This window comes from Gasterosteus aculeatus, chromosome 17 (assembly GCF_964276395.1).
Source record: "Gasterosteus aculeatus chromosome 17, fGasAcu3.hap1.1, whole genome shotgun sequence".
NCBI classification, from domain to species: Eukaryota; Metazoa; Chordata; class Actinopteri; order Perciformes; family Gasterosteidae; genus Gasterosteus; species Gasterosteus aculeatus.
In genome coordinates this window covers 20,931,890-20,947,422 of record NC_135705.1, presented here as the reverse complement: position 1 = coordinate 20,947,422, position 15,533 = coordinate 20,931,890, and the positions used below count along the sequence as shown (strand labels likewise).

The following is a 15,533-nucleotide window of genomic DNA, read 5'->3' as shown; positions in this document are numbered from 1 at the left end:
TATATATATATATATATATATATATATATATATATATATATATATATATATCTATATATATCTATATATGTGTGTGTGTGTGTGTTCCCACACAGACAGCAGCAATTGCAACTTCACGAGTGTGCAAAGGCACGTCAACATGTGTTAGTTCATGCATAAGTAACAACAAATGCACTGATGTTTCACCGGCGAAGCGTCATTCTAATATCGATACTACGTGTTTAAAAATACAATACCGGCGGGGTTACACTTTGCTACTATTGTACTTGTTGTTGTACTTGTGGTTCTGAGTCAAAGCATCATCGTTTTCATTAGTTTTTCTTGATGCTGCTTTGATGCTGATGTGCTGTAACCAAAACATCTATTTCTAATCCTTAAAGAATGGAGAGAGAGGACGAAAATGTAGATACTTCACGACAGTTTTTGAATATCACATTTCTACCTAAAACTTCTTTCTTGTGGTCCCAACGTGGTCCCAACATGTGCAGACAAGGACGTGGGCAGTTCTTCTTTTTTTTTATGGAGTGAGGCCTCTTCTCGTTGCACCATCTTCAGGCCCCTGTTGTCTTCAGAGGGGCCCTTTGGTGGAAGTGGGCTGCGTACAAGGTCCAACAACACAGTTGGGCTTTGGGCATTTCAGCACTGGAATGAGCAAAATGTGATCTAAATCTCATCTGCCTGCATCCACACGGTGCACATTCCTGCCCCAAAGGCACTGTAACACTTTAGACCAGCTGTATCTAATAACGAAGCCATGTCTTATTACCCTGCTGCTTGACCATCAACACTGCAACACCAGAAGCCCCTCACAACAGATGCGTGTGACCTCGACGCCCCATAACCAGCCATGAAGCGTGAGCAGTGACGTGAGCCTTTCACTGTTTCACTATGTAAAAACAAGGCCAGTGACAACTGTTGAAGTGCCAAAACGCCTGATTCCACATGCGCTCCTGATGCTCCTCGCAGCGGCTGCAGGGGGGGCTGGTGGACCACATGGTGAGCTGTGGTCCAAGACGCAAGTTGGCTGAGGGCAAGATTTAGTAGTTAATACATTCTACTGTCCATGAATGAATGACTATTGTTTGGGTTGTTTAGTTTTACAGTGTTCAATCTCATTATGACCTCGTTAAAAAAAAAAAAACAATAAGAAAATGTGTCAACGACACGCAGTCTTTAGATTAAAACGAACAGAAGAAAAAAAGTACAATTATAACAGAGTGAGAATAAACTGAAAACAAGTTTAAAAAATTGAAATAAAATAAAAACATGATCCGTTGTTTTACATAACATGTAGATTGCAGTAGACACGCACTGCCGGATGACACTGATCCCAGGTCTGCTCACGCGGACGTGCGCCGCATACGGCTGTAGACGCCGCTGCGTGCGAGCCAGCGGTGGACGGACCCGCTCCGCGAGCCTCCGACCCCCGCCCGGCTCCCTCCAACACACCTGCCTCCTGAGGCTGGATGTTCATTCACATCGATCGCTGAGGCGGCGGATGCGTAATTACGCGGTGCGTCCGCGCGGCACCGTCTGCGTTTAGTGGAGCGGGAGACCTCCGCCATCGGTCGGGGGACTGAGATGAGCTCCGAGAGCCCAACGACACGGTGTTTAAAGCTCAACCGGGCTGCCTCGACCCAGCAGAAGCGGCGCCGACTGACAGGGACGGTCTTTTGTACCGGACACGTGTGAGATGAAGGACAAGAAGAGAAAGAAAAGATACAGATGCTTTTATTTTGTTTGTTGATCGCAGAACAAACCGGGATGGATGCCAGCCGATGTTGAACGGATGCTTCTGAGTGGAATTTATTCCTGAGTTTTATTGTTTTTCTTTTCTTCCGTTAAAGGGCTTTACGGATCGGGATCGGGTTTTTTTTTTGGGGGGGGGGGGGGGGGGGTTGTGTCGCTTCCAGCCTCGGCAGGAGGGGCTTCCTACCACGCGATGATGGATTGACGCGGGGGATCCGCGCCGCACAGATGGCGAACGCGAGCGCGTTCGGGGAGAGCAGCCCGTCCTCCCACGGCTACGCGTCCGCGGCCTCTGCGGTCAAGCTCGCCTGCCTGGGTCTGATCACCGGCGTCAGCCTGCTGGGCAACGCGGCGCTGTCGCTGCTGCTGCTGAAGGACAGCGCGCTGCACAAGGCCCCCTACTTCTTCCTCCTGGACCTTTGCCTGGCCGACGTGGTGCGCTCCGCGGTCTGCTTCCCCTTCGTGATGGCGGCGATCGGCGGCGGCGGCTGGCCGTACAGCGCGCTCTGCTGCAAGATCGTCGCCTTCATGTCGGTGCTCTTCTGCTTCCACGCCGCCTTCCTGCTCTTCTGCGTCAGCGTCACCCGCTACATGGCGGTCGCCCACCACCGCTTCTACTACAAGCGGATGAGCCGGTGCACGTGCGCGGCGGTGATCTGCATGGCGTGGACCCTCTCCGTGGCCATGGCTTCTCCGCCGGTGTTCGACGTGGGCACCTACGAGTTCATCCGCGAGGAGGAGCAGTGCACCTTCGAGCACCGCTACGTGAAGGCCAACGACACGCTGGGCTTCCTGCTGATGCTGGCCGTGGTCGTGGGGACGACCCACGTGGTGTACGTCAAGACGCTGTGCTTCGTCTACGACCACCGCAAGATGAAGCCGGCTCAACTGGTCCCGGCCATCAGCCAGAACTGGACCTTCCACGGGCCCGGGGCCACCGGGCAGGCCGCCGCCAACTGGATCGCCGGCTTCGGCCGCGGGCCCACCCCGCCGACGCTGGTGGGCATCAGGCAGGCGTCGCACCCCGGCAACAGGAGGCTGCTGGTGCTGGACGAGTTCAAGATGGAGAAGCGCATCGGGAAGATGTACTACATGATCACGCTGACGTTCCTCGTCCTGTGGGCTCCTTACATAATCGCCTGCTACCTGCGGATATTTGTGCGGGGAGCTCCGGTCCCGCAGCTCTACCTGAGCGCGGCGGTGTGGATGAGCTTCGCTCAGGCGGGGGCGAACCCCATCATCAGCTTCCTGTTCAACAAGGAGCTCCGGGTGCGCCTCAGAGCCCGTTTCCCCAGCTGCCGGGGGACGCTGACGCCCACGGAGCCGTACTGCGTCATCTGACCCGGACACACCGGAGACGCTCGCATCTCGTCTCAGAATGTAAACACTGCTCCCAACACGTGCGCGCACTCACACGCACACACGCACACACACACACACGCACACACACACACGCACACACACGCACACACACACACACACGCACACGCACATGCACACACGCACACACACACACGCACACACACACACGCACACACACAGGAGGGTGAACCCTTTACCCACCAATGAGATGTAAATAAATGCCTGAACATTCCAATCGGAATAATTAGATCTATTTTCCAAGAGAATCCTTATGCATTGTATTAATTACAATAACATAACCTGTATGCGTAAACACTTACATCAACCTTATTCATTTTCTTTGTACATGAATGTCACATGAATGTCATCTGGTTTTATATTCGTAAATTCCCAGAAAGCTTTTACAGAAGTGATGACTGAAAAAGGACTATTTTATCAGCTGATCCGTCCGCATCCTTCTAGTTGTTTGGATACCACAACTGAGAAGCAGATGTCAGTATATCTTTTAAGGAGGATGGTGTCACAGTATTAAATACTGTAGTCTCTCTTCCCCCCCTTTTTTCTCTTTTTCATTGTTGTATATTTCATAATCCAGGGGGAATCTTTATCGTCCAAACTCACTATAAAGGCTATTTTCCAAATCCGTAATCTGGTTGAAGGGTTGAGATGTTGGTTCCCTCCTGTATACATATGTTCCTTTTTTCTACAGATGTGGACATGATACTCTTTAGCAATTTGGTGCTCTGGAAAGGATGAAGGATGTTTGCACTGTTTGTATTTCTTAGCAAATAAATGAGACGTGGATGATAAGTTGTTTGAGTTCTATAGTCTGTTTGTAACAAGATGCCTGATCTGGTTCTGCCCCTTATAGCGTCCTCATGCAGCCTTATGTTTCCTGTTTCCTGGCAGCCCCCTTTCAGCCCGTTGCATCGGTTTGAAAATAGACATGATAAAAAAAAAAACACAGAGTGTTGCGCTCTGTATTTGAAGAAGTCAATACAGGCCTTGGTATCATAGTGGTTCTATTGTGGATCTTCTCATTTCCCTGGTTTTACTTAAGGGATGTTTAAGGGCAGTCCAGCAATTCAAAATCTGCTCATCCATAACCACCCATAACCATCCATAAGCACCCATAACCACCCATTATCACCCATAAGCACCCATAACCATTAGCATCACCACACGCCTGCTGCTTCCTGATCCGGTGCTCGGCTCAACGCAAACGCAGCTCAGTACGCAAAGAGTACTGCATCAATTCACCATTTCCCTACAATAAGAAATACAATCTTTTCCTGCCTACATTACCCAGAGTGCAACTCCGACTGTTTTCCAGATTTGGGTGTATTACGCTCGTCATTGTAGCCTCACGTCCAAACCTTTCTCCTAAAAATGACTTTCTGTTCAGAGTCGGGGTGAAGCAATAGAAGCTTAGAATGTTCATTACGTTAAAATGTTTTTTACACAGATTTTAACGCTTTTTGAATGTTCTCATGTTCAGAGCCACAGAAGATCAACGTCCATTTATTTATGTGAGTTGGACAAATGTGATTGTAGCTTTGAGCCATGAATCAAACGTGTCACAGGGGTTCATGTCATAGATGAGAGATTACCTCTTCCTGCTCCACGGTGAGGGCGAGAGAAGAGTCTCTTAGTCTTTTGACCACAATTCAGACGTTCTCACGCTTTTTCTTTCATCCACTGTGTTGTGAGTGGAAGCATGAAGAGCGCCGCCTGGTTCTGTGTGTTTGGTGGTGAGTGGATGATGACACTGGAAGTGTTTATCTCTTCATGCTTCCCTGGAGGGCAGCTGGAAACTTAAATAAGCTGATGTGGAGAACTGGGAGACAGCATGAGCCGTTTATTCAACTGTCAGCCACTGAGGTTCCCGTCACTGAAATAACTGAAACGAACAAAGCACATTCGTACACAGCAGGGAGCCGTCATCATTCATCAACTCGTCCAAGGGCGCATTTCCCTTTAAAATATAGCCTCATTTAACGTGCCACAATGTATTAATCAATTCAATCGGAATCTAAATTATATATAGCATATTTATATATGTAAAAATAATACAAAAGTACAATATAAATATACATCTATATATAGTTTCAAGTTAAACATATGGTTTAATATTTTAATTATCACCAAAAATGACAAAACATTATTAAATATATATCTTTATTCAAAATAAACAAAGAAAACAAGTGTTGGTCCTCAGAGGAAGTAGTCTGGATACTTGAGTGGCGAGAGACATTTGTTCCTCCCCTCCTCTAAGGTGATGCACATCAGGTTGGGCAGGCAGGGACAAGTATGGTGGAGTCTTTTTCCATTGAAAGGAATCTGGAAGCAGAAAGAAAAACCTTTGGTTTATACGTCATTTAATCTTCCTGAAGCGTAAGTGGAACGTGCAGAAATATCAGACCAAAATAATCATTATTAACTGCCTGTGAGGCCTTGTTTCTTTCTGCAGGGATGTGAGTGTTGGAAGCATCGCTGCCATGAGACCCGTGTGGGATTAAATCATTGCTGTGCGACACTTTACTACACACGCGTGTGCTGAACTTCTCACCTTGTAGCTCAGGGGGTGACAGTCGTCTCCTTCCTGTCCCGCGGGCGCGCACATACGCAGACTGCGCATCCACAAACTCACCGCACAACACATCCCTCCCCCACACTGATAGTCCTTCTCACAGGCCTGAACACACACACACACACACACACACACACACACACACACACACATAAGAACGGTTGCGTGTTCATTAACCTACAAAGCTCTCTTTGTATTATATTGTTGTATTGAAGAAGAGAAATTGAAACCTGCATAATGTTAAAAAGTAAGGGTCATATTCTCAAACACTTCTATTCATCTGACTCTTTGTGGCCAGCAGAGAAGTCGCCTCCTAATGGCTGTTAAAGGATTCAACCATTGGAGCTTCTGCATTCTCTGGATCCTTGAATGAAAACCAAATCGTTTGAATCCTCCACATTAGCTTTGACTTCATGATGTATTTTCCTTCCCTTTAGGTTCGAAAATGGACCAAAATGCAATGACCAGCTGTCAGTAAATTGGGCGAATCCAAGGAGAAATGTAGTTGGTAAATATGTATGTAATAAAAAAATCCATCCATGTTGCGTATGTGATGTAATTGTATACAATGACATGCTAATTGTCACACGTTTTAACAGGAGAAGCCGCGTACACGAAGTAGAGCAACACACGCACACGACGCACACCGGTGTTACCCAAACAGAATATTAAGCTAGAGGTGTGATGTGACTAATGTTATGACACCATTAGTCACATCACACCTCTAACTAACACCTCGGGGTCTGTGGTGGTTTATTGTCTCGAGTGTCTGGAGGAGATGCTGAGTGACACGTCTCGCTCTGGATGAGATGAAGGAAGGAAAAGCAATGAAGAGGAACACAAGTGATTTCATGTGACAGACATGGATGAAAGTCCTCCTCTGTTTTATGGCTGCATGTTCCTCTCAGCGAAAGGGGGGCTGTTGTGACAGGGAGGCTGTTTTATGAGCTACGATTTATGCTCATAGCTCTCTAAAACATTTTGGAAATATCTCAAAGAACTGTGTAAAATAATACACATTTACTTTAAGCATGTAAATACACATACACATAGATGGGAGGGCACGTATTATTTACATTACAGTAGACCATTGTACTTTTAGAAAATAATTCAGAATTAAAGAAGAAATAAAGAAATAAAAATATATTAATGTTCAAAATATTATGATGATGATGATTCATTTTCACTAAAATGCATTTGTCCTAAGCTAAAGGTTTTCATTATTTAACATAATCATTAAAGTAATTTTCCAATTTATCATCAGAGGAAAAGTGTTAAGCACGATCTTATTTTTTACAGGAATATTGGACCGGTTTCTTTTTGTGCTGCGACGTGTGAAGCAGAAAATGACTGCAGTTGGTAAGAAGTTCATCATTCCCACCAGAGACAACGTTGAGACGTGCACATCAAATAAGAAAATGTTGCCCCTCCCATCTGTTCTCCCACTTACCCCAGTAATGACGGCTGAAGATCCGCGGGACACCAACAGCAGGGTGAAGAAGAGTAGGACGAAGGACCTCATGGTGCCGAGCTGTCTCTGCGCTGTCCTCCAGGGAGAAGACTGAGGATGCTGAAGATGTGGGACTTTGCTGCGCGTGCACACGTTACCGACCGCGGAGACGAGTGGCCTTCCAACTCGTGCGAGAAGGCTGGCAGAGGTTTTATAAAGCCAGCCCGCCATTCAGACGCCCCGTGACGCCAGCAGCACCTCGCGGGGGCTGCAGAAAAAAGACCCCACAAAGGCCGAGGGGAACAGTGAAGCGCCAGTGAGCTCGCACGCCTCTTGTTTTATGCTTTATGGGGAACGATGGCATTGTTTTTGTTTGTTAGATTCAAGGCCACACATTTCAAAGCCTCCTCTCAAGCCCACTGAATCTTTTTGTCCCTCACAAATGTTCACTGGTTAAAAGAAATAAACCACAGGCCACTGAGTCTCACAGCGATGCTCATTTACTTCATGAATGATATCAATACTATGAGTCTCCGTCATTTGTCACGACCTACATTCTCAATCTTATACTTACTTTCTACCCAATATACATTAACCAATTTCATAAGCAATCAATAAATTAATGAATTTATAGAGGGAAATATTTGAAGATTTCTGCTTTTTAATAGTCATCACTCTTTGGAATATTGAGATCCACAGCAAAGTTTCATGAACAACCGAGTTAATTTTTTTTAGCAGATTAAAAGACTCATTTTGGTATTTTTCAATGTATTTTTTAGGCTTAAAATGATTGAAAAGATGCCAACGTCTTGTCTGAGTGTTTGGTTGATAGTTACATTGAACTAAAACATTCTGGATGACGACGCAAAAAGAGAACTACGTAGACGATGACGATGACGATGGTGATGATGATGATGATGATGATGTATAAGTGAAGCAAGTGACAAAGTGATGCCGAGGTCTCGTCAAAGTCAGTGTTTCCGAGCAGCGGCAGCTCTTAAGACTGACAGGGACAACGGACACTTCTGAGCGGACGTGTCTCCGTCACAGATCAGCAGAGTGACAGCGAGTCACACAAGAGGACGTCTATGTTCAACGAGGGAAATCTTTCTCCGAGGGGAAAAAGTTAGAATAGAAATAGTTGTCGTATTAAAGCATCGACGTGTAAAACGTGGTCCTCTGTCGGCCTCGTTCACTGGTGGCTAAACGGCCAAATGGCGCCGCCCAAAAAACGCCGGCCTCAGCTCTTCATCCGTCTCTGACAGACTGCAGTGGAGCCGGCGCTCGTCCCCCGACTCGCGTTCCTCTGCCATCTCCGACCTCATTGGCTCCCCGTCCACGAACATGTGAGTGTAACAAACGCCACTAGATTACAGGGTCAGAGCAAAGACGGAGCATGTCAGGGGATCAGCCCCCCTGCGGATGACATAATGTTGCTGCAGCCGCAGGGCCTCCTCCCTTATCTTGTGCCGCATAAACACGCCAACATCCCACGCACATAATCTGCTTTTCCCTCTCTCTCTATTACATGACCCTCTTGTAGAAGGTTTAACGTTGGCTCACTCCAGAAAAAGCCGGCCCCCACCTCACTCAACAGACCCCGAGCGGAGATTAGGGAGGAGCATTTTGTCCATGCGTGTTATTTTAGTATTTAAACTCTTATTGTATGATATACAAAGGAAAACACGGCACAAGGAATTATGAGGAATGCACAGTGCTGGATTCTGAATGGGAGGTGGATTCTCTCTCAGATGCGATTAATTAACATTCTCTGGAAGCGGCGCTGAGGCCGCCTCACTTTTCATGCCTTTCATACAGCAGCATTCTGGCAGAGGACACATTTTGTCCTTGGTTGTCGGAATAGAAGCTGAGGACGCGGTGCGGAACAAATACCGGAGGGCCGGAGGACAGCGGGAGGTCGCGGGTGGGGAAATAGTGATTATGCACACTCCTTCCAGGTGGCGTAGTTCAATGTGGACATCGCTCTGGAAGTTGTTTTGGGCGTTGAGTTCTGCCACGTCGCATGGACTTTTCTGAGTAACTTCTGTCAAAGCCTTGTGTTGACACGAGCATCATTTCAGACCCCTTGAGACGTGTTCACGACATCCACACCTCTATTGGGAAATATCTCCATCCAAACACAAGTTTGTAGCAAATCTATTCTGCTGGACGTCCTTGGGTGATGAGGGTGACGCATTCAGTCTGAACTTAGAGCACCGTGGATGTGTGATGCATCCGGACACCACGGGTCTGTTTATACATGTGACGTGATACACAACCCTTTAACAAAATGTAACGACATAAATGAGTAAAGAAATGCTGACACATGACACACTCCTCTGGGGGGGCAGCTGTGCCACTGCTGCGCTGTGACAAATCCCTTGCATGTAAACACTTTAAGTTTGGGATTAATTTTATTCTGCAGCGTGAAAACCAAATTGGTAACAAAGTTCACGGAGGACGTCGTGAGCGTTGTAGCCGAGTAAACAAGTCTGTCAGCGTTCGATGTCTCATTAGGACTGCCAGCTAAAGATGCTCATTGTCTCACATGTCTCGCATGTCTCTGGAGATACGCTTTCATCCAAAGTGACTTATAAAAAGTGCATTCAACCAAGAGGGGAACAGAACCGGATCAACCAGAATCAGGAAAGTTCAACCTCCGCGCCCTCCAGGGGGTCCCGTGCCAGCTGTGACTGGGTGATATGGTGCCCTGGTGCTGCCCGGCCTAAAACCAGACAGACAAATGCTGCAGTTGGTGAAGAAATGACCAAACCTCAGAAGACCCAGAATGCTTTAAAGCAGAGCTAATAATAATAATGCTGTTTCTGTCCACAAGTTGGAACCCAAATGTGTGCTAATGCTACGTGTGCTAATTGTGTGCTTAAGTGGTTTGTGGTTTGTGCAGTTTTAGTACCAAATAAACCAATAAATAACTATGATACCAACTAAACGATGGAGACATTCCCAAATGATGCGTTCTGCACAGATACAACGAATGTTCCACAGGTCTCACTTACAGAGATTTTTATTGCATTACAAATGTTGGTTAGAGATCACAGCGTGTTATGTATTATTCATAAACCCATCTAATCCTTATGCAGATGCAGGTCTCTGATCTTAATTATGAGGGGACACATGGCTGACTCCGCTCCGTATCCGGGAAGATCTGGATGGCGTCTCAGCTGACCCGTGCATTGCTAATGAAGACTCATTGAGCCCAGGGGTTTCCTGGCTTTATTTAGTAACTAGTGAGCGTGGACAGTAGACACGGCATCCTGTATCCTTGTAGCGGTACATGCAGGACTGCACCTTCTACATGCTGCAGCTCGGAGCAGTGAAAATCCAACATTTAGTCAGATGTTTCTCTTCATAGAAACAATACTCTCCAGCTCGGGAATAACACAGCCTCATTGTCATCGGAGGAGCCTGAATATGACTTTGTTGGTGAGATTTGGGGATGCGGCTCACACAATTTGCAGCCAGCAGATAAAAAGCAGGGCTTATTCTCTTACCGGGTTCCAACGCGTCTGCTAAACACTCCGTTCAGATGTCGCTGTGGTCTCAGAGATCAAACACGGCGTGTCTGCATGCACACGGCTCCTCGGCCCCCTCTGCCACCTCCCGTCCTCGTCCTGCTCAGCCTAATCCCTCCCCAGGGTGAGAGATGAGCAGCGGGGGGAGTCCAGGACTCATAACTGACAAGACCTGGCAAACCCTGGCCTCCTCCCCCCGTGCCCTCCAGGGGTCACAGTGAAGCTGTGACTGGCTGATACGTTGGTGCCTGCATCCGGGTAAAGCCTTCATCTTTATACACACAGTGAATATTACATCGTGCAAATAAGACCGCTACAACAAAGAATATATATATAAAATTTAATCCGTCCTCAAACAGATTTGTTTGCAAAACATGATGCATGAATATTTCAAACACGCTCAATGAGCAAACACACGGCATCTGCAGCGAGACGGTGAGCAGCATGAATATGCAGACTGGTGCATAGATCGCTTCACTGGGAGTCAATGAGCGCTGTGATGAGGAAGCACCACACTGTGGGGAGCCGGGACCCAAATGTGATGAGATGAGGTCATGTTTGAGGACGAGGAACTCTTCTGAGAACAGTTTCCACTTTTCCCCCCGTTCTAAAACATGACTGGACATTTCAGGAGAGCTGCTCACGAGGGCGAATCTCTCACCAAGAGAAATCCAGTGAGAAAAAACATTTATGCACAATTCATATTTTTTAGGCTTTTCTGTCCCATTGTTTTAGTTTTATTGTGCGCATTTCACTTCCATCAGTCTTATCGACACACCAAGTACCTGTAATAACCCAGCACAGGCTGCAGTACGTGTGCCATGGCTCAGTTTCACACGGGGAGAAACCTGCAGCTCGGCATGGAACCCAAATGTTGCCGTCTTTTGTCTGCACAAAACATACATTACCAAAAACAATGACTGTTGAGGCAATGAATCACTGCCTCGTGAAGGATTTTGGATTGTTTTTAAATAACCTTTGTGGATTTCTGTATCACTTCATGTTATTGCATAATCCCACAAAAACACATGATTTATTTTAATGTTTTACAAAATGTTCAATACTGCAGCCAATTACTCCCCTGCCGTCCTTTTCAACACATTTACTTTTGTTTCCCTAATATTTTTAGAAAGACAATTTCCGCCCTGTGCATCAGCATCACATACATTATGCAAATAGTTCATCGCCTCTCACCCTCGTCGCAGACAATTTCTCCACCATTTCATTTGATTTTATTTCTAGGAAATATGTAAAAATGTAAAATCTCATCCCACGAACAGAAGATTATTATTCTGTCAATCCAGCACCCTGTTCAAGAACAAAATATTGTCCACATTTCTGTAAGAACCGGGCGGGAGGCAGGACTCAAACGCAGAGGATGACCGTTTTATTCGCACAGAGAACAAATAGGTCCAAGACATAAAGTCACTCCAAGGCTGCTTAAGTTAACCTCACTGGGACTTGACGCTGGACAAAAGAGCTACAACGAAAAATCACTCGAACGAATGAAAACTATGATCATGAAACTGAACTAACTATGGCACGGTAAAAGATGGTCACGAGACTAGACCAACTCAGGTCTCGGGTCTTGGACACTGGCTGGTACGAGACAATGGGAGATGCAGGCTATAAGAACACATGGGGGGGAAGAGGGAACAGGTGGACACACCAGGAATCAGGGAGGACACTCAGACTGGTGACGCACAAGGAACCTGAAACGAGAGGAGAGTTAATCTTCAAAATAAAACAGGAAGTCACGAAAACAAACATGGAGACGGAACAAAGACGCAACTAGACATAACGTGTGACAATTTCCACGTGACCGTAGACCTGTACGTCAATCCTCGATTGGAGTTTCTGTTGGCTGTGAACATGATGGATCACCAAACTCATTTTGCATGAAGGGAGTTTAAACAAATATTAACCAATGATTCCAATCACCTGTTACAAATTTGCTTAATTAGTTTGCGTTGATCCTGCACGGATCCACTGGTTCTGAACCCCACGCAGACAAACAGCCAAACGCATCACACAGCAGCTCCAGGTACTTCCTGTCGAAACCACAGCGCTAATAGCAGGGATGCAATTCAACGGTCAAGCTGTGTGAGTGACTGTAAATCAAGGGAGGCTGATTGGAAAAGGAAAACCCACTTCTTCCACCACACTTAGTGGTCGTCTTGGAAGCACTTAGCTTCAACATACCACGTCACCATGACAACATGCATGCAGCCACGTGTGAGGGCCCACTGGCTCTGAACCTGCAGACGATGAAGAGCCCGCCTGCCGTGGCCTCCTCCCTGATCTCTGCGTCTCACCTGCCTGTAAGGCCGTAATAAGGAAGGTGCTCTCATGCATTCATCTCTTCAGAGCAGGAATTATAAAAACACATCATTGGCTGAAGCGAGCAACAACAACATGAATGATGTGATTAAAGCGCGTCCTCCCTTCTTGTTCCGAGGGCGTCGATCAATGAATTGGATTAGACTCGAGGTGAATCCACATGTTTCACGCAAGCTCTGCTTCTAATTAGGGGAGTAATTGAGCTTACATCCATTGAATTATAGGACACGACATGGCTTTCATTTAATTAAGCCAGCCTGGCTGTTCATGTGGTAATAACGATGAACCGTGGAAGGAAATCTTACATCTGATTTTGCTCCATTCAAGACTTTCTTTTGTCTAAAGTCGGCTCAGCAGTGGGACAAAAACCCCACATTGCTCCTGCACACAATGAAATTCACAATTCTATTTTGCTTTTAGAAACATAAGATGCCGTCTTTTCTGCATAAGGAGGAAGATGTTGTTGTATGTGCTGAGAAAACACAGGCCTTTGCACACACACACACACAGTGGTTCACATCCTGCAAAGATGACGACGGCACATTGTTCAGCTAAATTGCCCGAGCGCTCCTCTAAAAATAGGGCGCCCAGCTGAGAGCTCTGGGGGGAGGAGATCCCTCTGAAGCTGCAGTGCAGGGATGATGCAAGCGGTGGGCTACGCAGAGAAACCGTTGTGGGGGGTAATGAGATGAAGCTGTTCTAGAAACCCCCGCTTGCCCTTCGCGTGGGCTGAATTTAGAAGGACGGAGGCGTCCTGCTGAGCGGCCTGCAGGTTTTCCGGCTCCAGGGAAACTTCAGGTTTCTGCTTCCTGCCAGAAGTTGAGATGCTATGAAGCCATAAATCACAGAGCGCGTAGAATCTCTCTCTCTCTGTCCTGTCAGAGAGAATCAAAGGAATCCTTCATGGCAACTTCAAGAGCCGCGCGAGGCGCCTCACTGAATTTGATTTGATAATCACTGTTGGTTTCCGGCTCTTTCAGAGCGGCGTGAAGCGTCCCGGGAGGAGAAGCGGCCCATAAACCTTGAGCGGCAATAGTTTCAATGCGATACGAGCCGAAGCGAAGACGATGCCGGATCAGTGGAGATGAAGGCAGGTGGTAGATGTCCACAGATCACATGGAGCCTCAGAGTGGGAGTAATGTGACTTCTATCGCTTGCATCCTGCAGAACTGTCTATTATTCTCGCTGTCTGTTGTTTGGACGATCCTTCTCTGCACTGCTGATGTATTCATTGATGGAGCACACTTGTAAAACAGACATCAGGCTCAGAGGAATTGCTTAGCGGGGAAAACGGGGACAGATAAACAAAAACATCACCGTGATGCAACGACGTGACACACAGCGGCAGGCTTTCTTCTCTTAGTTCAGACGGCAATAATGAAATGCAGTCAGTAAAAAAAGCTGCGCAGAAGAAGAAAGACAATGTCAAACCGGCGAGAGAGAGGATGTGTGCACATTTTCCCACCCTCATAATTCATTCATAGCTCCCTGACACAATGTCTCCACAAAGTCAGTTTCACTGGAACAACCTCCTGCTCCTCCTTCAGTGTCAATCACACCGTGTCTTTGTCCATACAAGTTAATGGGAGGACTGCATTCCTTTGCTCTGGTCGTGCTGAGCCAACAACTGGCCCCTCTGTGACACTCAGCATCCCGCAGAATGAGATGATGCCGAGCGGAGATTCCCTTCATCCTCTGGGGGAGTTTGTTTGTTGAGATAAAAGAAAAGCTCACATGTGCATCTGAGGACATTATTTTTATTTGATCAATCTACTAGAGAGAAAACTTTCAAAGAGTTTATTTTGACTCTGATCGGCTGATTTATGTGCTTCCTGCAGAGCTGTTGAGGCGTTATGGTGCATGTGGGTGTCCACTCACACGCGACGCTTCCTGCTTTCACCAAACCGCTCTACATCCGTGTGGCTTCCCTTTGTGCCTCACAGGGTTTCCTTAAGCCGCACCAGCGTTGTGCTAAGCGCTAATTAGCAATGGATAGCAGGGTAACCCTCTAAACCAAGAACCCTAACCCTAACCCTGCCACACGTCAACATGTTTTTAACTCTTAATTCTGGTGCATTAACACCAAGTTCATGAGGCTCTAATCGCACTTTCAGTGCAGAACCGTCGATATGTTTTCCGTGATCTATATTCTGAACTCTCTGGGCTTCGTGTGTGAACAACGCTGGCTGCTGTCATCCAGGTCATGTTGATCTTTGTCCTCAGAGAGACGGTGTGTTCAGGAGACGGCAGAATGCGTCATGCACTGATTTCTTCTTGTGAGAGAAAAGCAGCAAACACAGATTGAATCGGATGAATAGTTTGACGGTTATTACTTGAATGTCTTCAGATGGATTTCAGGTTTGTGGTGTATCTTTTTCTGGATTACCACTAAATACCTTATTGTTAATCATTTTTTAAATATATGTAAATGAAACACAGTCAAATCTGTAGATGTAGAGTCTACAGAAATGTTCTTAAGGCCAGGTGTACCTTTCATGCTTATTCATTA

The 15,533-nt window shown here is 46.6% G+C and overlaps 2 protein-coding genes across 2 annotated transcripts; one reads left to right on the top strand and one right to left on the bottom strand.

Annotated features, from left to right (window-relative positions):
* The first annotated feature begins 344 nt into the window (after positions 1-344).
* On the top strand, positions 345-3,921 carry gpr27 (G protein-coupled receptor 27). The gene has a single exon (XM_078092533.1). It carries the CDS (start codon positions 1,978-1,980, stop codon positions 3,088-3,090), a length of 1,113 nt encoding a protein of 370 aa, XP_077948659.1. The 5' UTR covers positions 345-1,977; the 3' UTR covers positions 3,091-3,921.
* Positions 3,922-5,272: 1,351 nt separating this feature from the next.
* On the bottom strand, positions 5,273-7,457 carry prok2 (prokineticin 2). The gene is made up of 3 exons (XM_040204082.2): positions 7,152-7,457; positions 5,681-5,806; positions 5,273-5,451 (listed from the first exon to the last, which is right to left on the bottom strand). The coding sequence occupies exons 1-3, from the start codon at positions 7,380-7,382 to the stop codon at positions 5,326-5,328; spliced, it is 483 nt and encodes a 160-aa protein (XP_040060016.1). The 5' UTR covers positions 7,383-7,457; the 3' UTR covers positions 5,273-5,325.
* Positions 7,458-15,533: the final 8,076 nt, after the last annotated feature.